Source organism: Bos taurus, chromosome 18, assembly GCF_002263795.3.
Source record: "Bos taurus isolate L1 Dominette 01449 registration number 42190680 breed Hereford chromosome 18, ARS-UCD2.0, whole genome shotgun sequence".
Lineage (NCBI taxonomy): Eukaryota > Metazoa > Chordata > Mammalia > Artiodactyla > Bovidae > Bos > Bos taurus.
The window spans coordinates 25,677,019-25,700,692 of record NC_037345.1 but is presented as its reverse complement, the minus strand read 5'-3'; the positions used below and the strand labels follow the sequence as shown (position 1 = coordinate 25,700,692).

The window sequence follows — 23,674 nt, the reverse complement described above, 5'->3', positions numbered from 1 at the left end:
GGGTCACACACACGTCTTGAGAGAAAGCCACTGGGATATTGTTTAAAGGGATATAATGCTTATGAAGTCAGAGCCGGGGTTAAGGCTGAGACAGCCATGAAACTCTGGATACGGTACATTTCAGAGCTTCCAGTTTCTCGTCTGAAAAATGAGGGTCTTGCACCCCCACCATGGCCGGGGTGGCCCAGCTCACAAAGTGGGAATGGCAAGCCTAAGGTGTGTGCGCCAGAACTTGGGTTCTCAACGCTAGACTGCAAGTGACTGAATTCCACCGACTCTTCTTATCAGCCACTAATTAGCCATGTGTGGAATGGGGATGCAGTTGCTGTATTAAATAAGATAAGGCTGTAAAGGTGGTCCCAGGCCACAGATAAAGAAGGGAAGGAGAAAAAGGCTGCTGCTGGAGTCTGTGAAACATGAGGTACACGTGGCAAATGGCAAGTGTTTATTTACAGGTAAATTAGGCAAAGCAGGAAGGTAGTGTGCCTGAGTGGATGGTCATTAGCTGAGCATAGGGAACACAAGGGCCAGGCTTTGGGGGAGGTTTCTTTCTCTGGCAGCTTTGCTGAGGCCTCAGGAGGGACTCAGAGGACCACAGGTGTAGGGGGTGAAGAGCATCAAACAAAGACTTTAAGTAACTCCACCAGGCGTGGGTCCTTGTAGAGCTTTTCCTCCAGAGCCAAGTACTTCAGTGGGGCCAGCTCCTTGTGTCTGAAATTACAAGTAGGGGTTACAAAGCTGGTACTCTGAGACTTCCCTGGTGGCCCAGTGATTAAGAATCCTTCTTCCATTGCAGGGGACATGGGTTCAATCTCTGGTCAGGGAACTCAGACCCCACGTGCTGCAGGGCAGTTAAGCCTGCGTGCCACAACTGGAGAAGCCTATGCACCGCAATGAGGACTCAGCACAACCAAAAAAACAAAAGCTGGTGCTCCAACATCCTTGTGGGTCCTCTCGGCTCCCCCTACCCCTGCCTCCTCACCGACTGAGCCGCTGCTCCAGGATACGGATGCGGAACATGGCCTGAGAGCAGTAACTCAGGTATAAGTCTTCATCCTCAGGCGTCAGGGTCACCTGATTCTCCTGATACCACTGCTGCTTCTTCTGCAGCTCTTGAGTCTCCTGTGGGCACGGGGAAGGAGAGCAGGAGGGCTGACCCAGACAGCCCCACAAGGTCAGCCCCGTCACCCCTTCTCCTAGAAGCCAGAGAAGCAGAGGCAGAAAACCTGGGGCCTTGTTTAGAGGGATATATGGCTACAAGGACTTCCCAGGTGGCTCAGTGGTAAAGAATCAGCCTGCCAGTAGAGGAGACGAGGGTTAGACCCCTGACTGGCGAAGATCCCTTGGAGAAGGAAATGGCAACCCACTCTAGTATTCTTGCCTGGGAAATCCCATGGACAGAGGACGCTGGTGGGCTACACAGTCCATGGGGTCAGAAAGAATCGGACACAACTTAGCGACTAAACAACAACATGTCCACAAGGTTAGAGCAGGAGTCAGGACTGAGAGCCACGTGACTCTGGTCAAAGTACATTTTCAGAGCTTCCAATCTGTCGTCTGCAAAATGAGGGTCATTGCACCCACCCCACCCCCACCACCATAGAGCTGTTTGGGAAGATTAAATAAGATAATGCAGGGGAACTACATGGGTGTACCTGACCAACAGACATGAGTCAAAAACTATAGGAGTTGTTATAATGCTCCAGCCAGCCAGCCAGCCACACCTCCATCCCTCTGTTCACTCATCCACCCCTCCATCCACCCTTCCACCCAATAAACAAGGATGAGGAAGGACAGCTTGGTCCTTTGGACACACCAGGCACTGGCCTCCTCCCCCTCTGCCCGATAGTCCCTCACAATCTAAGAGATGGTGAGCCAACAGCCCTGGGCTGGTTTTCCGGTGGAGGATGCCGAGGTCCCCACCCCTGCCAGGGCCCTGGCTGCACCTTTTCAAAGCGGGCCTGGATGAGGTTGGCTTTGTCAATGAGCCGCTGCTTGAAGTCATTGAGGCACTCATCCTTGAGGCGCACGGCCTGCCAGCGTGTGAGCTTCTCCCCAGGTGGGAGCTGGGCCAGGAACGGGGCCAGGTAGTCCAGCTGGGCCTCCACCTGTCGCAGGTGCTCCTCGTGTAGCACGCGCTCCTGTAAGAGGGGGCCGGGGGTTGGCTGGACCAGCAGGGGCCGCAGACATCCCCCAACCAGCTCTATCGAGATGTGATCACATAGAACTGGACCTCAAACCCTCTGTGCTTGAGGCCTCAGAGGGCTCTGCGCTGTCTCCTGAGATCATGGTTATTGGTGACGGCCAACTCTGGTGTCTGTGAGTTCACACGTCTCCACTCGAGCCTCAGTACATACCTATCACTCAGCAGATGCTCGCTCGATAAATGGTAATAAAGCATGGTTGTTAATGACGTTAAAAACTGCTGGTGAGTCCCTGTTTTCCCTTCCACCCTGGGGCCTTCTTTATGTGCTGTGTTGGCCGCCAGAGCCCAGTGAAGCTAGAGATGTGGGGGCAGACATCCCTACCTCTGGGGGTCTGAGAACCAGACCTCAGGTGCCCAGTCCTGTCTTGCCAACCTCATCTATTTTTTTTTTTTTTTTTTAGAAATCTCCACTTGGTTGGTAAAGGGGATTTAGAAGCTTGCCTCAAAAAAACCAAGCTGGGTCTTGCAACCAGAGTGGGTAATGTGAAGGTATGTGCAGGGGCCAGAGAACTCAGGCCCGTGGCCAGAGTCCGCTCACTGGTGCTACCAGCCCAGGTCACAACCTCCAGGGAAGCCCCCAAGTGGAGGTCTTGGCTTGGCCATAGCTCCTGGAGGTGGTGTGGGGGGACCTGGCCTGTATCCTAAGCATGTGTTGGGGCGTGATCCAGGGAAATGGTCAGCTCACAGCAAAGATGACCACCACGGTGTCAATAACTTCATCACCTCTAAAGGGCTTCTCCCCAGAATCCCTATCAACCTCAGCACCCTGGAGGTGGGGGGGGGGCCGGGGGAGTGGGTGGGGGAGGGGTCGGGGGGAAGCCAAGGAGCAGGGCTCACCATGGCCTCCCGGTACTCCTTGCACTTCTCATTGCGCTTGGTGTCATAGATGGAGATGGTCAGCGTGTGTGCCTCCTCCTCCTCCTCCCGAAGCTTCAGGATCTCCAGCACCTGAGTTGGGAAGTGGGGGCAGACATGGTTAAACACCCCCCACCCCTGCTACCTGCCATCTGCTTACTCTCCCGCAGAACACCCGACCTCCAGCTCCGACTCCCAGGCCTGATGTCTGGACAACTTCTCCTCATTCTTCAGCTTCATCATGGCCTCGTACTGGTAGAGAAGCTTCTTAGTGTGCTCCATCGGCTCCACCTGGAACAACCGCCACATTTACTTGGAGAAGCAGCAGCAACGGCTGGGGTTGTGGGCAGATTCTGGAGCCAGATCTCCTGGGTTCAAATCTTTCCCTGCCATTTTCTAGCTGTGTGACCTCCAGCCAGTTGCTTCACCTCTCTCAAACTGTTGCATCTCTAAAAGCACAACTAGCAACAGAAGAGAAACTGGAGACTCAGAGGGGCCAAGGAATGTGCCAGCAAAGTCAGGACTGGAACTAGGAAAGCCAGCCCTGTGGAGGTGCTGAGATCTGTCACAGCCTTGGTCGCAGGATGGAAAAGGAGACGATTTTCAGAGGAGCTCAAAGAGTATTATTCCCAGATGGGAGGTCTTGATTTTCCCAGGGGCGAAGATGAATTTCCAGGCGGGGTACCAGGGCCTTCCACCCCAGGGCTCTCTCTTCACTCCACCCCATCCTGCCCCTGCCCACCAGACTCCCAAGCCCACCTCGAAGCTGATACACATGTCGGGGGTCATGATGATCTTGTTGCCCTTGCTGTCCACCTCCGTGCGCCGCAGGAACTCGCGCTTGTTGGCCGTGATGTGGTCGGAGCGGCAGTGGTAGCGCAGCTGAATGCGCTCCTCAGCGATCAGAAACACTCGCTCGGCCACGTCCTCGTCCGCAGGCTTCGCAGGGTTGCGGAAGAATCTCTCTGTGATTTTCTGGGACACCAAAACATGCGGAGGAGGCAGGGTGGAAAAGGGGGACTTCTGTGCTTGCCCTGAGGACAGGCGCAAAGGACCCTCAGGGACGCTGGGGTCTGGGGTTATTTGGGGGGTGGGGGTTTATGTAGAACAGCCCCTCCCAGCTAGACAGTGGCTCTCAAGGCCCCAGGGGTTCTCAGTGCCCGGTGCTCCAGCCCTGTGTGGTGCGCCATTTCTTCTCTAGCTCCTTCTGCCAGACTCTGCTTGCCCACCTCCAGAGATGGGGAGCTCACCACCTCTCCAGGCAGCCTGCTCTATCACTTGACAATGCTTACTGCTAAAAAGAGCTTCTTTGGTGTGCAGAAGTTAAATATAGGTGCAAAATAACTTGTGATGATATGGAGGAAAAAGCTACACAATTTAAGGGAAGAGAGAGATACAGGAATTCTACATGCATGCACACACCCACATCTTTGAAAAGACTCTCAAAATCTAATCTATTAATATGTGATAATAGCTGAGAGATGGCATTCTGAGATTTTTTTACTTTTTATAATTTTACATATTTTCCAAGTGTTTAGTCAAGAGCGCGTATACCCACACAGGGACATAATACCTCGGTGGCCCAGTGGCTGACGTCTGGCATCAGACAGACCCGAGATGGTAAAAAAGGAAAGGTCACTCAGTAAAGAAGGCTCCCCGGAGTCGGGGCTCCTCCCCTTCAGGGTAACCTTGGCCCACCAGAGTAGGCAGGCACCCCATCCCCAAGTCCAGCAAGTACTTACCACCATGGGCCGGGGGTTTGACTCTGCGCTGTTCAAAGCCAGCTTCTTCATCCGGGGCCCGAAATTGACATGGCGGTAGGAGAGGAAGTCCGGCCGACCTTGGTAGTGCTCTGTCATCGTCTTGGGCGTCTCCTCCCGCTTGATCAGGCCGTCCACGCGGGCCGTTTCATAAAACTCCATGACACGGTCCATCTCAGGTTGCATGGACTTGTACGAGTGCACTGCGGGGTAGGTGGGGGCCGGGTGACGCCTAGGTGAGCACCCGGAGCCCCTGGCTTCATAACCCGACCCCAGGCCTTGGGGAGAAGCCTCATGTGTGATGTCACCAATGCCCTAGAGCTAGGTGTTTAGGCTGCTTCCAGCTTTTTTGTTATTATAATCAACACCGTGATGAACATCTGTTTGATGTATGTTTTCTTCTTGCCTGCTATTTGTGCAACAGAACTGTTGGTCAAAAAACGTACATAATTGAAAGCTATCATTGATTATTTTGCCCAACCGCTCCCCAGAAAAGTTGTGCCAATTTGCTGTCCTACCAGGAATGAAGGGGAGTCTCTTGCTTACACGTGGTAGGGCCATTTTTTCACTTTTGCCAACTGAAGGGTTGTAGGTTGGTCCCTTATTGATTTTCTTTCTTTCTTTCCCCTTCCCTTCCCTTCCCTCCCCTCCCCTTCCTGTCTCAACCAAGTGAGATTGGTCCTGTTTTTAGATGTGTATTGCGCCTATGTTTTTCTTTTGTGAATTCTTGGATTGGGTTGTTAATTCTCTCCCAGGATATGTCCTTCCCTGCTTCCCAGTCTCCTGGGCTTGCCACCACATGCTCACTGCCACACTTCGGCCCCCTGCATTGCCCTTGTGGGGGTGCTTGTTGGTTTTCTTGTAGGCATCCTAACCCCTGTGAACGTGGCCCGAATGGGTACCTGATCCCAACCACAGCATGGGCTGCAGCCCTGCTTTACCTTTCCTGGAGAACACTTGTCACATTTCCTTAGATTTTCTGTGCTTCCTCTGACCTCCCACACATCTGCTTTGCTTGGGGAGGCAGGGGCTATTTCGGTAGCTTGCCACCCAAGAACCCTGGCAATAAGGATGCTGGTTCCTCCCACCACGCATCAGCTGCCGTGGAGGCTGCTCTAAGGAGCACATGAGGCCCCCACCCTGGGCTCCCACCCTGGCCTAGTCACGGGGTCCACGCACCGCGCAGTGCCTGGGGGTGGCCCGGCTTGAAGTAGTCGACATTCAAGCCCGTGATCTTGTTTATGTGCTTTAGCTCCAACATGTCCTCCCTGTTCTGGTACCACTCCTTCATCTCCAAAGTCTTGGTACCTGTGGGGCCCGATCGGTGTCTGAAGCAGCCAGGCCAGATCCCCCAGCTGCTGTCCCACCACTCCCAGCACACAGAGCACACCAGCAGGGCCCACACTCACACGGATAGGGGTGGTGACATGACCAAGGTCACATAACATGTCGGGGATCCAGCTCTTCTGCCCCCTCCCCCCCAGCCCCGCAGCTAGAGCTGCCCCCTTACACTCCAGGTCCTCGTAGGTGGTGAGGCGGCACACGAGACCATTGTTGTTGAGGTACGGGGCCCACTTCTCCAGCTTCGCCCTCTTGTACTGTATCACCTTCTTCCCATTTGGGCAGCGGGTCTCGAACGCTGAGGACACAGAGTGGGCTGGGGTCCTTCCTCCCCAGACTGGGGGAAGGGAAGGCCAGCCTCACCACTCTTCAGCCTCTGTTCACTGTGCTGTTTGCTCAGCTCCTCCAGCCCCCAAGCCCACTCCAGGGAGGCAGAGGGGACAAGTCACCTACACTTGTAGGTGTCAGGACGGCTCCTGCCCTGGAGGACATCTCAGCTTGAGCCTGACCACACCGCACTCTTCCAGACCTCAGCTGGAAACACCATCCCCTCCTGCCCTTACTGTGCTGACTTCTTCCGACCCCTTAAAACTTAGCTTAGATGAGCCTTCCTCCCAGAAGCCCTTTCTGCCCACCCACTCCCCAGCCTCCAACCCCCGGGTTCCCATGACACCCTCTCCAGCCCTTCCCGCCCTGATGGGACAGCCTAGGTCCTCCCCATGGGTCCAGCCACTCCCAGATGGAAATCTCAGCAATCAGCAGAGGTTGGCATGGGGCACAAGCATGCCCTGCCCCCCTGCTTTCCCTGCCTGCCCTGGGTACTGTGTGTAGTCTCCTCCTGGCAGAGTGGGCTGAGGGAGGGGAACAGCTGTGTCCCGGTCCCCAGTCCTCCAGCACCTGCCACACTCCATCACTCTGGGTCTGGTAACTGAGCCCTGTCCTGTGTGCCAGACTAGGATCAGGCCCCCGGCCGCAGAGCTGAGCGTGTATGGTGGGAAGGAAGAGATGAAGAGGGTGCAGCAGGAAACATGGGGCCGGGGTTTGGAAATGAGGGGCCGAGGCAGCCTCTGCAGGCATCCCGCCGCCACAGATGCCCCCAAAGGTCCAGAGACACTGTACCTTCAGGGGAGATCTCAATCTGCTCCACCCACGAGGGCGGCATGTCGAAGCTCTTATCCTCATCCTCCTTGCCCTGTTGGGAGAGGTGGGGGTGGGGTGGGTAGTTCTGATCAGGACTGGGCCTTCTGATCAGGGCTGACTTACAGGCAGGTCGGAGCTACTCTCTCACCCCCCAGGGCCAAGCCCCCCAAGGTGGCTTGTCAGCTCCCCCAGCGGTGCTGGAGATCTGACCTGGTGTGACCTGAGACAGAGGGGAGGAGGAGGAGCAGCTCTACCCCTCTACCCACCTGGTACCTGGCGAGGACAGCCACGCCCTGTCCCATATGACCCCCCCACCCACTTCCCGCAGAGGCAGGAGACAAAGCCACAGGGCTTTGGTTAAAAGAGGGGCTTCTGGAGTCTCCATCCAATACCAGCTCAGGTGAAGTCCCTTAACGGCTCTGAGTCTCAGTTTTCTAACTGCTTGGGAGGATTGACTGATAAATGCACATAAGGGTTTGGGACACTGCCTGGTTGCCCTTATTGTTTTTCTTTCTCTCTGAGCCTAGTTTCCCCATCTGGCAAATAAGGCCTAGTCTAGACAAATGAACTCTCTGATGATACCGAAGGCCACAGCTAGCAGGAGAAGATTTCCCACGTTCACTGCACTCGTGAGGCCTTTCTCCGCTGTGACCTCTCTGATGACAAAGAAGGCTCAAACTGCTAATAAAACATTTTCTACAGTCACTGCACTTATAAGGCCTTTCTTCAGTGTGAACTCTCTGATGATTGAGAAGGCTCATCCTAGCAATAAAAGATTTCCCACGTTCACTGCACTCATAAAGCCTTTCTCCACTGTGAATTCTCTGATGATTCCAAAGGCCAGAGTTAGCAGTAAAAGATTTCCCACATTCACTGCACTTATAAGACTTTTCTCCAGTGTGGATTTTCCTACCAGAACTGAGGAGGTGCATTTGATTAAAGGAGGTCCCATAGTCACTGCCCTTATATGGCACTTCCCTGCTGTGAACTTTCTGATGATAACAAATGTCAGCCAGAGTTATAAAAGATTTTCCACATACATTACAGGCATAAGGGCTTTCTCCTGTGTGAATTCTCTGATGTCTATGGAAATTGGAGTTGTTGATAAAAGATTTCCCACATTCACTGCACGTAGAAGGCCTTTCTCCAGTGTGAATTCTTTGATAGAAAGCGGATTTATGGGTAAAACATTTTTCACATTGAATGCATTCACTTATAAGGCCTTTCTCCAGTATGACTTCTCTGCTGTTCAATTTAAAAACAATACAAATGAATACACATGCAAAACAGAAACAAACTCAGGTTTAAGGGCTTCACTGGTGGCTCACTGATAAAGAACCTGCCTGCCAATGCAGGAGATGTGGGTTCGATCCTGGGTCAGGATGATCCCCTGGAGGAGGACATGGCAACCCACTCCAGTATTCTTGCCTGGAGAATCGCATGGACAGAGGACCCTAGCAGGCTACAGTCCATGGGGTTGCAAAGAGTCGGACACGACTTAGCAACTACATTGGACAAATGATCTTCAGGTTAGGTAACCACAGAAACTTGCATAAGATTTTCTCGGTTTGAAACTTCTCCATGAATAGATACATGCAAATGCATGGCTGAGTCCCTTTGCTGTCCACCTGAAACTATCACAATGTTGTTAATCGTCTATACTTCAATATAAAATAAAAAATTCAAAAAAGAAAACTCTTCTTGCCAAATTGCTCAGATGTCTGACATCCGCTTGGCTTGTCTGTTCTCATTTTGAGGCCAGCAGGAGGCGCCAGTGGTCCAGGATTTACTGCACAGTAGAGGAGGCTCTCTGGTCTCCAGGGAGAAGAGGCTGAGAACACTCAACACCATTTCCAGGTGGGTCTACACGTCTTTCCAAACACATCACACTGGTGGTCTCACTTGTCCTCATGCAGCCCCAGGAGGCCGAACAGAACTGCCTTTGAGAACCCAGACTTGGGAGCCGGACAGTCAAATCCCAAGTCAAATCCCAGCTGTCACTTATTGGCTGTGTAACTTTGGGTCATTTATTTCACCCCTCTGTGTGTAAGCCTTCCTGTCAGTAAAATGGGGCAATAATAATCATGGGTGACAATACTAGTACCCATCACACCGGGTAGCTGCGAAGATATTGGCAAGTTAAATACCTTCTGGCACTTAGAAGGGCTTCCCTGGTGGCTTAGATGATAAAGAATCTGCCTGCAATGCAGGAGACCCAGGTTCGATCTCTAGGTCGGGAAGATCCCAACCCACTCCAGTATTCTTGTCTGGAAAATCCTGTGGACAGAGAAGTCTGGAGGGCTACAGCCCATGGGGTGGCAGAATCAGGCATGACTGAGCCGCTTCACAGCACTTAGAAAGGGCCATGTGAGTGTTACCTGGGGGCTGAATTGTATCCCCCCAAAACTCATATGTCCTAGAACCCAGAACCCCAGAATGTGACTATATTTGGAGACAGGATCTTTAAAGAGGTATCGAAGTTAAACTGAGGTCATTCAGTTGAGCCCTAATCCAATACTACTGGTGTCCTTATAGGGAGAAATTAGGACACAGACGCACACAGAGGAAAGAGTGTGAGGACCCGGGGGTGGGCACCCCTAAAGAGAATCCAACCCTGCTGACAGCTCGACTTCCAGTCTTCAGGGCTGTGAGAAAAGAAATTTCTACTGTTTAAGCCACCCAGTCTGAGTTACGGCAACTTTAGCAAACGAATACCCCAGTTATTACTACCGTGATGTAACTGACCCCATTCCCCCATTTTACATGCAGATGATGAAACTGAAGTTTCCAACAGTTAGGAAGTTTGCTCAAGATGTCGGAACCAGTGGCGAAGGCATCTGGGCCTCTGACTTCCACTCACAGGGCCTCATGCAGACCTGCCTGGATTGCCCCCGAGTAGGAGATCAGAGATGACCAGGCCAATGACCTTCAGAAGGGCTGATAGGAGGGACAAGCAAGGTCCGGAAGCGTGTGTGGAGAATCATGGCGATCATGCAGGAGAGGCCTGGATGTGAGGGATGGTTCTGGGGCTTGAAAGGGATGGGCTGTGGAGAGGGTCTTATTGCCCTACTCCAAAGGGCAGGGCAACCCCTGAACAGGAAGTGGGCTGTGTGTGTGTGTATAGAGGGGGCCGAGTGGGCGATGGGCAGGAGGCCTGAATCCACATCCCAGACTTTCCCTGCACCATTTGGGGGTCCCGGGCAGGTTGCTGGACCTGTCTGGGCCACAGTCTGCCCATCTGTAAAACAAGGGCATGGTCCAGGCCCTTCTGCTTCAAGGAATCTATAAGTGGTCTATCTGAACTGCCCCGCCCTAGACACATATCTGTGGGGGAAGTGTGTCAGGCTGGCCTGAAGCAAGACAGGGTGTCAAGTCCCCCCACTCCATGGAGGCTCACCAGGTTTTCCACGTCGTCATCATCATTCATCCCCTCATCCTCCTCCTCAGTCAGGGACAGGAAAGGCTTGTCGGTGCCCAAGAGCAGGTACTCCCACCTCACGGGGTCTCCCAGGTCGAAGACCAAATCCTGATGGAGAACGGGGTCGCTGAGCACACCCCACAGCCAGTGTACCCCGCTCCTACTCTAAAGGGGCAGGGAGGGGGGCGGGGAACAGCCAAGCCCAGGGTGAGAAGAAACCCAGCTGGGTCTCAAAGGGGCCAGAACGTGGCTCCAGGCTGCCTCTGAGAGTCCTCGCCCGCCCTCCTCATCCCCACAGGGGGACGGAGGCCCTGAGGGGGCTGGGACTCCCTTCCCGTGTTGGTCTCTGGGTGAGAGACTCGGAGACTCTCTGGCCTGGGATAGGCCTGAATGTGGAGCTCATTTGGCATTGTCCTTACAGGAAGAGATGAGGTGTCACTATATGGCAAAGACCGGTTCAAGGACAGAACATTATCCACACTCCCAGAAAGTCCCCTGGTATCCAGTTACCACCTCCCTCCAAACATGTGCACATATTTTTTAACTTCTATAAATGACACTGAGGTTTTGGGTTTTGTTTTGGCTGCACTGGGTCTTCATTGCCCCAGGGCATATGGGATTTTAGTTTCCCCATCAGAGATCGACCCTGCATCCCTTGCATTTGGAAGGGATTCTCAACCATGGGACCACCAGGGAAGTCCTGGCACTGAGTTTTTATACATAAATATGTATGGAAGTTCATTGAGCTGGACGTGTAGGATAAGTGCATTTTTCTGCATGTGTATTGCACTTCAAAATCAATTGAACTAACAATCCACATTTTATAAGGATACAGAAACTAACAGAGTGACAATAATCATACTGGAATGATTATGTATGGGTAAAGCAGTAGGCCCTGGGTACTCCAGGAAAAGCTCAAAGCCCTCTTGGCTGGTGGCCAGCTCTCCCCACTGGTCACACCCACCCTCCCCCACTGTGCCTGCCACACCTGCCCAGGCCCGCCCTGCACCTTGCAGCAGTTCCAGCAATCCTGCATGTTGACCCAGTAGTTCTTGTGGTTCCAAAGGCTCTCAATTCCCAGGAAGTGATCGTCCTGGGTGCTGTAGCTGCGTGCAGTGAATGGGTCAATGAAAAAACTCTCAGGCACCTCACGTTTCCCCGACAACACCAGGACCCAGGAATGCACACGAAGTCCGTGCAGGGGGTCGGTCTTTGCATTCTCCTGCTCCTGCACGGGAAAGGTGGGTGACCTCGAGGCAAATGGATGGGAAGGGGATCATCAGGGGTACAAACATCTCCCTGGGGCTGAGGAACTGGCAAAATAATCGAATTTTGATCCACACTGCATCTCTGGTTGACTTCGTGACCTTGAGGACATCACCCCACTTCTGAACCTGTTTGCTTATACATAAAATGGGAGGATCTAGCTCGAACTGTGGTTTATAAACTTGACCTTTTGGAGCTCTAGGGTATCTGGGATTTATTGGCTTTCTGTGTTGTGATTCTGGGTGAGATTTCATCCAAAGAAAGATAGGGGGACACCATATGGCTTCCCTATCTGCACCCCTCTGGAAAAAGGGTCACTGTGCCATGTTCATTATTGCATCACCAGGGTCTACTGCATCCCACAGTAGACCCTCAATAAATACTATATGGAAGGAAAGACAAGAAGGGAGGGAAGCAAAGTAGATGAAAGGGATGATGAGAGTGTGGGTGGATAGGAGGAGAGATTGGAGGATGGTGGGAGGGTGATGGGCGGGTGGTGGGAGGGTGGTAGGAGGGTGATGGGAGGGTTTTGGAAGGATGGTGGGAGGGTGGTGGGAGGATGGTGGGAGGGTGGTGGGCGGGTGGTGGGAGGGTTTTGGAAGGGTGGTGGGCGGGTGTGGGAGGGTGATGGGCGGGTGGTGGGCAGGTTTTGGAAGGGTGGTGGGTGGGTGGTGGGCAGGTGGTGGGAGGGTTTTGGAAGGGTGGTGGGAGGGTGGTGGGAGGGTGATGGGAGGGTGGTGGGAGGGTTTTGCAAGGGTGGTGGGAGGGTTTTGAGAAGGTAGCGGGCGGGTGTGGGAGGGTGATGGGAGGGTGGTGGGAGGGTTTTGGGATGGTGGTGGGAGGGTTTTGGGAGGGTGGTGGGCGGGAGGTGGGAGGATGGTGGGAGAGTTTTGGGAGGGTGGTGGGAGGGTTTTTCGAGGATGGTGGGAGGGTGGTTGAGGGTGGTGGGAAGGTGGATGTAGGATGGATGTAGAGTGTATGCAGGTATATCTTCAGTGAGCTCCTGGTCTGGATCAAGGAGGACACCAGAACTGCACAGCACACAATGAATTGGCCCAGGCAGCACAGCTCTGTAGTATTAGCATCTGGCTGACCACCACTGGGATGGAGGTGGGGTTTTTGGAAGAGGGAGGAGGGGATTTGAACCTGGAGGCCATAAACACATGGCCTGTGGCCTGCGTCTTTTTCCCCATTCCAAGCAGCCCCTTCTCTGGAGCTGAGTTCATGGCTTGAGGGCTGAGGATGGTGGACCCACCAAGAGGCGTGCCTCCTCCTGCTTCCGCCGATTCTCCTCCTCAGCCTTGATCGCCTCCTGCCTCTTCATCTCCTGTTCCTGCTCAAACCTGCTGGTCAGGTCCCTGGGAGGTTTGATGGCGTACTTCTTAGGGGGTGCCTTTTCCTCCTCCTTGACACTCTGTCACGAGACGAGAGGAAAAGGATTGGCAGCCACCCACACTCTTGCTCCTGGAGTCTGCAGGTTCTCTGACCCCAAACACAGAAAGAGCCTCAGCTCCAGACCTGTGACTGTGGGTATGTCCTCCCATTTCCCTAACTGTAGCATCTTCTGCAAAATTCAGTGAGAACCTTTTCCCCAGGCTTGATCTGTCAAATGCAGACAGGACAATGTCTGTATGAGTTGCCCATCCAGGCCGGAGCTCAGGAGGTGTGACTTCTGTTCTTCATCCCCCATGGCCTAGACTAGCTATGATCTGGATCTGATTTAGAAAGTGGGGCAAATTGTCGAGAATCAGATTTTCAGGTTTTACCACTGCAGGGCTTCACATGTTGACTTGAAGTGAGAGTTTCCTGGTCTCAGAAAAAGAACAAAGCCTCTGTATGTGTGTGTGTGTGTGTGTGTGTGTGCGCGCGCGCGCGCGCGCACGTGCACATGAGCGTGTGTACACAAATGTGTGCTAGGTGGCCAGAAAATGTCCAGGAAAAGACACCACAGAAGCTGCAGAATGGGGACCTGGTATGAGGGAGAAATAGCGAATCTCCACCATTCATAGTCAGACAGACTGGGCCTCAGCCCCCAGGGACCCATTTACCAGCTGTGTGACTTTGGTCACAAAAGCTATTTCATCTCAACACACTCACATGTAAAACACAAGAGCAATCATTCCTACCACGCAGTGCTCTTGAGAGGAGCAACCAAGTCAAGAAACATGTAAGTGGTTTATAGACCGGAATGTTCTCAGCACCCATTAGCTATTGATATCAATTTCATAATTAAAATTTTGGCTGAGCTAAGAGGCCTGTATGTGAGTTCATAGGCCTTTGGAGCCAAAAGCAGTGATGGAGTTTTTTTTGTTCCATCTTTCGTGGGGAGCTGGGCCTGAGAGAGCAGGCTGGGCTCTCACCAGGTGCCTCCCTCTCCTTCTCCACCAGAAAACAGCCCCAGGGGCCCCAGTTGCTCACGCAGGTAACACAGGTGCATGATGCTGGTTGCCTCAGGCCCCTGGATCCCCTGCCCCAAGCTGCAGATACTCATGGGGCCTTGACTCCGGATCACAAAATCCTGGAATCAATCTAGTTCATGAAAAGCATTATCTGCCTGTGCATGCATGCTAAGTCGCTTCAATCATGTCTGACTCTTTGCGACTCTATGGACCGTAGCCTGCCAGGCTCCTCTGTCCGTGGGATTCTCCAGGCAAAAATACTGGAGTGGGTTGCCATGCCCTCCTCCAGGGGATCTTTCCAACCCAGGGATTGAACCCACATCTCTTACGTCTCCTGCATTGGCAGGTGGGTTCTTACTAGAGCCATCTGGGAAGTCCTTTTTGCCTGTAGCATGGCTATTTTCCAAATGCACAGAGATGCTTTAATGATTCCTACAATTAAATTCACTAAGAAGTGTTTCGAGTGTTCACAGCTGCCTTGGGTCATTATGGTGTACTCAGTCAGCATATATACAAGCACAACCACTGCCTGCCGTGGTTTGGTGAAATTTTGTGCTGTTAAAAAAGGGATCTTTTTACATGAGAAGGGGGAAAAAAAAGACAGAACTACATATCTGTTCATTTGTCTGCTTTTTCCGTATATGAAAATGACTGGATGGCTTTTTATCGCATGCACAGGATAAATTTGGAAGAATTTGGCTGAAGATAGTCGCCATGTGGCATTCACTAATGTGGGGAACACAGTAGCTGCAACTGAGTGACAACAAGTGGAGAGGAGCAGCCAGTTTGGAGGAATGGGCTGTGTGCATGAAGATGCCAAGGGGAGAGAAATCATCAGTGGTTTGATTTCACTGGGCGCGGGTGTCCCAGTTGTAGAGCTCAGCGGCAGGGACAGGCTGCCGTAAGGATGGCGTGTCTCATGTGATGCTGAGGGCAGCAGGGGCCCGGCCGTACCTCCTTGGGCTTCATGGTGAGTGGGCACACCTCCCGAGTTAGGTCCATGTGGCACAGGTCCTGGGAGCCGTAGCCGTTGACACAGTAGGCATCGTAGCCGGCGCCAATGAGCATGGAGCAGAGCAGTGTGCTGAAGTCGAAGCAGTTCCCCTTCTGGTACTTGAGCACAGTGGTCGAGGAGTACAGGTACAAGGGCTGGGCACAGCAGGCTGGTCAGTACAGCTGCCCCCTGCCCCTCGCCAGTCTCCCCAGGGCTGGGCACCAGGGCCAGTGTGCAGGCTCAACCCCAATGGGGCTCCTCCCCTTTGCTGGTTTAGGGAGTCTGCTAAGAATGGGGTGAAAACCACAGCCCCCGTCCAGAAAGTGCAATCCACATTTGCCTGTAATTCCAAAGGGCCATGGACTTCTTCCTGGTGGGAAAGACCGTCTGGATGTTGAGGCTTCTGGCCTGAGGATCTTTGATTGGATGTTTTATGGTTTTATTCCAAATTACCCTTACCTTCTACCTCTGTCTCTCTCCTCTCTTTCTCCACTGTGTACATATTCCCTTTTCTCTCCCTCCTTTCACCCTCCATTCTTAAAGAGATTAAGCTGGTCAGAACCCCAAAAATGTGGCCTTGAAACGTGGGTAGCAGGTCCCCCTCTTTCCTTTTCCACCTCCTAAAGTCCTGAAAAGAAGACTCTGAAAGCCGAAGGAGGCAAAGGAGTCAAAGAGGTGGGAGTCCAGAGATCAGGCATGCTGTGTGACCTCAGGCAAGTGGCTGTCTCTTTCTGGGCCTATTCCCATCCTCCCTCCCAGCCAGGGGGTCGGTGAGGGGTTCAGCCCCGACAGACTCATAGACTGTGGCCCGAGGCTGGCCAAGCCTCCTTCTCCCGACCTGCCTGGTTTCCCATCTCTGGCTTCGTGGCCTAAGGACGCAGCCCCAGGTGGTACTTACAGGTTTGAGGGGGTCAGGCAAGGGCACCATGGACAGGAAGTCGGAGATGAACTGGGCACAGGTGTCCCAGTTGTAGAGCTCAGGGTAGGGCATCAGTGTGGGCCGGATGGTTGTGCTCACGAACTTCTGCAAAGGGAGAGACCACAGGCCCTGGGGCGATGTGCCACTTGGGAGGAAACCACGGTGCTCCAAGGAAGCTGGAGACCTCAGGATGGGGTTGGGGGCCGCTCTCTAGGCTTCTCTGGGCCGCAGGTTCCTACTCAGGGCCTTGGGAGTTGGAGGAAGGGATTCCCTCAAGGCCCTTCTTGCCCAGATCTAGCATAATCCTGTGCTAGTGATGTGATCACTACCGCATCATCACCACTACCCCACTTAGCGCCGCTCAGTCCCGCATCACCTCCTGACCCCCAGCAACTCTGTGAGGCAGGTCCCACTGACAGGTGAGGAAGCCGAGGCTCTGAGAGGTGAGCTGACTTGTTCAGGTTCACAGTCAGTAGAAGAGTCGGGTCTGTGGCTCTAGACCGCTGCCCAGCGTGGGGGACCTAGTGCTTCTGTGGCCTTTGAGGGGTTGCTCTGCTGCCTTGGGGCCAGGAGCCAGGCCTCTGGAGTCTCCCTCCCTGTGAATTCGAGGAAGGTTTCACCAGCACCAGATCACACATGACCCCACCTAAGGGGCAGCCCCCACTGATGGCTGTAGCAGAAATGCAGGTCCGGGGTTACCAGATCCAGGAAAGAGGGGACTAGGGATCTGGTTGGGAACAGCTGAGTTCCAAGTGCTGGCAGCTAACACAAGGGTTACATCACCAGGTGGGCCAGATCAAACGGTCTGCAAGCCCCTTGTCAACCTATGTATGGGCTGCGGCATTGTAACTTCGCATTCATCTCCTGCCATAGGGCCTACAGGTGGGGAAACTGAGGCCCAGTGAGAATCAGGGACGTGCCCTGGGTCCCAGGGTGGGAAGGAAGGGGGCCAGCACTCGGGTTCTGCCTTTGTCTGCACAGGGCTGGCCTTGGGGGCTGGAGATCGCACTGGCTGTCCAACTGCCCCTTAGGTGGGGCATGGGGGCTCCAAGCCACCACAGACCCCAGGGATGACGCACACCAGGTCTGCTGGGGCCTGTGGGCATTTGAGTTTATATGCTGCCCCCACCACCCTCCAGGAGAGGTCTGTGCTTGGCCCGCCTCCCTCCACCCTCTGTGCTCCAGCCCCGGCCTTGCCCTCTACCACCCGGTCTTACAGGCACTTCGCACTCGTTCAGTGGGTGCAGGAAGAGGGGCACGCGGTCCGGGCACAGGTGGCTGTACTGGCGGGAGAAGTTGTCCGCCACCTGCAGCAGGTGCTCCTCCTTGAGCGTGTTGCTTTGGTAGGAAAGGGGCAGCTTGGAGGTGTCGATAGTGTCCTTGGTGAAGGCCCTGTGCCCACAAGAGGGTGGTATTAGCCTGTGTGGGGTTGGGCCTGGCACACAGGGAACCCTCCATCTACCTTAGCTGCCACCGGCTCTACTCCGTCCTCATTTAATCCTCATAACTTCTTAGGAGGGAAGTGTCATTCTTATCAGCTGCTCTTTTATTTTTTTAATCTATTCTTAATTGGAGGATAATCGCTTTACTATGTTGTGTTGATTTCTGCTGTACAACAACCATAAGGATACATATGTCCCCTCCCTCTTGAACCTCCCTCCCCTCTCCATCATCCAACCCCTCTAGGTTGTCACCGAGCACTGGGTTGATCAGATGCCCCTTTAAACAGATGAGGGAAATGATGCACAGAGAGGCTGAGTGGCTTGCCCAAGGTTACAGTTAGGGAGGGTTAACTCCCTAGGAGTTAGAGACTTGGACCAGACAGCCTGAAAGCATGGTCCTCACTCTTAACCATCTCCTTCTAGGTCCCCGTGCTGCCTCCCAGCCCAGGCATCACCATTCTGACCTGCTCTCTCTCTGCCCAGCCCTGGTCTGACCCCCGCCAGGGTGGCTGGGCCAAAGTCCCCTCCCTCCCTATCCCTGACACTCACAAGAGCTTCTCTGGGACAGAGACCTCAATCTCTGACAGCTTCCTCTCCAGGTCTCTGAGCATCTCCTGCGTCATGGTGGTCTCCTCCCTCCGCACCTCCATCGGCCTCTTTGTTTTCTCTCCCCTCTCGGCCCGCTCAGCTGCTTCTTCTCGCTCCGCCGCCTCTTCCTCCTCCACTTTCTCCTTTAGGACCTCCATTCTGGCGTGTCTATGACTGTCTAGAGAGGAGGTCGCTGCAGGAGGATTAAATGCACTCAGAATGGCCAATTTCAGGCCAGAATGGAGTCAATGACACCAGCTGTGTCCCTGGATGGTGCTTTGATGTGCTTTAGAATTCAGGGGTCCCCCAGCCTCCGGGATCTAAGGTCTGATGGTCTGAGGTGGAGCTGATGTCATAATAATAGAGATAAATTGCACAATAAATGTATGTGCTTGAATCATCCTGAAACCACTTCCCTCCACCCCTGGTCCATGAAAAAATTATCTTCCATGAAACTGGTCCCTGGTGCCAGAAAGGTTGGGGACCGCTGGTTTAGATCACAAAGGGAGGAGGCAAGACCCTCTTAAACGTTCTTTCCATCAGAGAGAAAGTCTCCACGTGGTGTGAGCACACCTGTAACACCTTTCTGACATTTGCAAATTTCCCCTTAAAGCAGAGACGACGCAGGTCACATGTTGAGATTGTTGTCAGGTCAGGAGCAGGTAGCTGAGACTTATTAACCTTGCTTTGCTTTTTGTATATTTATTCCGCCAGTTACTTTCTCCTTCTGGCAGGTGATGTTAGTGCTGTATGGATAGTACTATGAAGTTTCCTATTAAATATATTTATGAAGTCCAGGAAGTCTAAATTCAAAGAAACTTATTCATAATTATCTTTTAGGCCTCTTAGATATGACACCTATATGCTCAGTCACTGAGTTGCTAACAGGGCTGGTTCCCAGTGCCTCACGAGACTGGGTGGCACCATGGTTGGCAACACTGGAGACAAGCAGTTGTTGTTTCCCAACCCAGGTATGGAACCTGTGTCTCCTATGTCTCCTGAATTAGCAGGCAGATTCTTTACCTCTGGCGCCACCTAGGAAGCCCATTCATAATAGCAAGGAAGGAAAAAAAGAAGAGGTAACATCACCAAACTTGGAACACAGAGAGGGCAAGAATGGGGCTGCCTCTAAGGCACCTGAATAAGGGGCAGGTGGCAGTGACACAGCCTACACTCTTCTGGCCAAGCCCTTGTGTCATCTCTCAGGATGGAGGACCTTTGGGTGGGGGGGGTGGAGGGTGGATGGACATTGAAATGCCATATATGCTCATGTGCCCTAGAGAAGGACTTGTCTGCAGCCAGAGAGCCCAGCCTCACTAAAGTGGACGAAAGATCCAGTCCCCTTATAACTTCCAAAGTGATAAGAACACCAGGCACATCTTTTTTTCTTTTTCTGTTTTAGCAAGGCTGGGTGACCCCCTGGATGACTCCCTGATGGGGACCAGTCACCAGAAAGACCAAGCCATGGCTGGAAGCTTGGAATTTCCAGCCCCTCCTCCATTCTCCAGAGAAGAGAGAAGAGTAGAAATGGGCTCAATAGTTGATCAAGCCTATGTGAGGACGCCTCCATAAGACTCTCAATAGTAGGATGTTCAGAGAGCCTCCAGGCTGGAAAGGCAACGTCCTCTTGGGGGACAGAAACTCCTGCACTCAGGACCTTCCCAGACCTCGCACTATGTATCTGTTCACCTGCCTGGCTGTCTGTGTCCTCTACTGTGTCCTTTAATAAACTGGTAAACGTAATGAGGTGTTTCCCTGTGCCTCTCTAGCAAATAAATAGAACCCGAGGAGGGGGTCATGGGAACCCCCAGTTGGTAGCCACATTGGACATAAATTGTGGATAACCCAGGGACCGACTACTTGCTTGCTATCGGCATCTGAAGTGAGTGGGAAGAGTCTTGTATGACTGAGCCCTTAACCTGTGGGATCTGATGCCATCTCCAAGTAGGTAGTGTCAGAATTGAGTTGAATTATAGGACACCCAAATGGTGTCATGGAGGATTTCTTGGGACTTCCCTGGTGGTCGAGTGGTTAAGAATCCTCCTTGCAATGCGGGGGACGTCGGTTTGATCCCTGGTCAGGGAACTAAGATCCCACATGCAGTGGAGCAACTAAGCCCATTCCTCAAAACTACTGAGCCCACGCATCACGACTAGGGAGCCCTTGAGCTGCAAAGAAAGATCCCGCATGACACAGTGTAGATCTGTGTGCAGTGCAACTAAGAACTGATGCAGCCAAATAAATAAATGAATATTTTAAAAAGGAATTACTCAGTGAGGGGGAAACTGCACATTTGGAAACCAGAAGTGTCAGAAGCAAAGGGTTTTGTCTGAGAAGTAAAGGAGACACACAGAAGATGGAAGACTGAGTTTTCCCATTACGGACCCTATGAGGCAGATACTATTATGATACCCACTTTTCAGAGGAGAACACTGAGGCCTAGAGAGGTTAAGTGCTTGGCCTAAAGTCACAGAGCTAGTAAGGAGCAGAAATATACATGAACCTGTATATTTCTGGCTCTGAAATCCATGCATTTAAGGGCCTAATGAAATGTAAAAATCCTAGAAGGAATGGATGGTTTAGTGGAGGGGGAGTGAGTAAGGAAAGACATAGGAGGGGAGGAGGCCAAGGTGTCAGTGGGCAGCCACTAAAATGGGCTCTGGGCCAAGGTCACAGAACACGTCATCAGAGGTGGAGCTGAGCCAGAACTTGCAATGCTTATTCCCGGCATCAGCCTGCCCCTTCAGCTAAAGCACAATTTGGGGAAGGCAGTCCCACCTTAAAGTTCCCGCAATTCTGTGCCCAGCATTCTCCCCACCCCACAAGCCCTTCCCTGCGTCTTTCTCCCCAGCAGCAACCTCCTCTTCACCATCACACACACACACACACACACACACACACACACACACACACACACACTGAAAACTTCCCCAGAAAGTTTGGGGTTGAAAGGCCCCAGGCAGAAGAATCCCCCTTACCACCAGCGCCCTTGCCCTCCCCCCTGCCAGGTGGGGTTCAGCCACTGCACACCCCAGCTCCCATCTCACCCTTGAGGACAGCCTGTACCATCTGTTAGCCTGTCTCCATAGTAACAGCTTTCAAGGCTGAGGGCAGGTCATGGGAGAGGAGGCTTCTGGGAAATGTAGTCTTTTGTCACTAACCAGGTCTGGGTCCAGGAGACACACTGCAGTGTGTCCCTCAGCCCGTGGTGGGCTGGAACCAGCTTGTGTGCCAGTTTGCAAGAGCTGATGGTTAAAGCTTTAGAAATGTTTGTGAACCCATTGATGAACACAGTCATTAGTAAAATTTAAATTACAAAAACATATAAGTAAATAGACTATATTAAAAGCAGAGGTAAGAAATACTCAAAACTCATCACTTCCTAATTATTTTACTGCATTTTATTGTTATCTAAGCTCCAGAGGTTATTTATTCCTATTGTTATCTATACAACGAAAATATTATGTTAGGGTAAGCTACTCCACATCTTTTTCCAACTCTGTTCAGTGATATCACATAGGTAGCTTAAAATTGTCCATGAGATTATTTATACCACAGAAATTGGCAAATGCTGCAGACAAGGACTTTTTCTCTCATCACGCGTGCTAAGTCTCTTCAGTCGTGTCTGACTCTTTGCGATCCTGTGGACTATAGCTTGCCCATGGGATTCTCCAGGCAAGAATCCTAGAGATTTCTCTCATCAAGTGTTGTTAAACATTTACCAGGACAGCACTGCTTCTGCTTGCATGGTCAGTATGGCCTTCGTCAAAACAGATAAAAACCAGTGTGGGTCCTGGCATGGCCGCCTGTCATGGTGGACAGTCAGGCTGCCCGAGTCCTGGTTCTAGTCAAGGCTGGACCACTGATTTAGTATAAATCTCATGGCACAGAGAAAACTTACTTGTTAGGTTAGTGGCCCATGAAAATGCTTACTTTAATTTCTTTTAAATCCCAAAGAAAAAATGAATAGACCGATAATGCACATTATGAGTCCGCCTGGGATTATATTTGTCTTCGTACCAATGCAGTCACAAAAGATAACTTCTTCTGTTTTGTTTTTGAAGGAAAGGGCCCACAGAACTTGTGATGCCGCCTTGTGCGGGGGGAGTGGGGTCCAGATAAATCGTGCAGATGTCTGGACGAGATTGTATAGTTGCTGCTATTGGTGAAAATGTAGAAATCATCTCAATTCTTGATAATAAAGAATGATTTTTTTTCTTCTGGCTGGAACATTATGCAGTCATATAAAATAAAGTGAGAAGGATAAATTAGATGGAGGGAAAGTTCCTAAGATGGCGTGTGGACTTCAGTCCTGGAGTTCAGCCTGGAATTACCTCTCTGGGGAATTCACCTGGGCGGCGGCCAGGAAGGGAAGAGGAAAAGGAAAATGTGATATGCGCCTCCGGTGGAATGGAACATAGGTCTCCTTTTTCCTTTTGTCTCGTGCAACACCTAATTTCCTCCGCATAGTTGTTTATTCCTCTTTACCCATTCCCAGCCCACATAGGCATCATTCTGACACTCCCCAACTCCCCACCAAATGAGCATTCTTTCTCACGCTGTCAGCATTTTTAATTGGCGTTAATGATATTGTATGAATACTTTTCTGTTTCTTAGATATTTGCTAAGAACTGTGTATTTAAGATCCACCCACTGGACCTCCTTGGTGGTCCAGTGGCTAAGAGTCTGGGCTCCCAAAACAGGGGGCCTGGGTTTGATCCCTGGTCAGGGAACTAGATCCTGCATGCTGCAACTAAGACCTGGCATAGACAAATGAATAAAGAAAATAAATAAATATTAAACAGACAAACAAACAAAAAGCTGTACCAGACTTTACTAAAAAAAAAAAAAAAGATCCACCCACATTAATTTCCTCTTTACTCTCCTAGCCATGGACACCCCACTTTGCCATCAACTCCCATTATTCACAGATAATGCCACACACGTCATTGGTGGAGTCCCTTCTAGACCTGCAAGTGTATCTTTGGGCTAAAGAACCAGGAGCAGGACAGATGGCTCAGCAGCAGCACTGCACTTTTTTTCAGGTGGTGAAACCTACACTCTCTCCACCTCCCACAATGCCTGAGGGAGCCTGGCACCGTTGCCCCCGCCAGCAGTTGATATTCACTCCCTTCCTGATGTTTGCCGGTTTTGTAGGGGTACAACAAGTTCTTACTGTCATTTGAGTATGTGCCTCTCTGATTACTAAAGATTTTAAATCTGTCTTCACGTGCTAATGTGTTAGCTTCAAGGGTTTCTTCTTCTGAAACTGTCTTTTAAAAACTCAACCCATTTTGCTTTATTGCAGAATTATCTTGTTTGGATTTGCAGGACTTCCAGGTGTTA

The 23,674-nt window shown here is 51.9% G+C and overlaps 1 protein-coding gene and 1 long non-coding RNA gene across 4 annotated transcripts; one reads left to right on the top strand and one right to left on the bottom strand.

The window, feature by feature from the left end:
- Positions 1-432: 432 nt before the first annotated feature.
- Positions 433-21,399, bottom strand: DRC7 (dynein regulatory complex subunit 7). Of its 2 annotated transcripts, NM_001038031.2 has the most exon segments (18): positions 433-711; positions 983-1,122; positions 1,947-2,141; positions 3,044-3,154; positions 3,242-3,352; positions 3,821-4,036; positions 4,804-5,024; positions 6,001-6,129; positions 6,332-6,460; positions 7,282-7,354; positions 10,700-10,828; positions 11,730-11,948; positions 13,242-13,400; positions 15,340-15,534; positions 16,278-16,403; positions 17,516-17,690; positions 18,290-18,521; positions 21,376-21,399. In NM_001038031.2, coding segments are annotated over 17 exon segments (2,619 nt in total). In that variant the 5' UTR covers positions 18,487-18,521; positions 21,376-21,399; the 3' UTR covers positions 433-617.
- Positions 18,624-20,071, top strand: LOC132342812 (uncharacterized). 2 transcript variants are annotated; one of them, XR_009491331.1, is made up of 3 exons: positions 18,624-18,990; positions 19,169-19,299; positions 19,731-20,071. It is a non-coding gene; the product is annotated as an uncharacterized lncRNA (long non-coding RNA). The 2 variants fall into 2 exon arrangements; XR_009491330.1 differs by lacking the exon at positions 19,169-19,299.
- Positions 21,400-23,674: the final 2,275 nt, after the last annotated feature.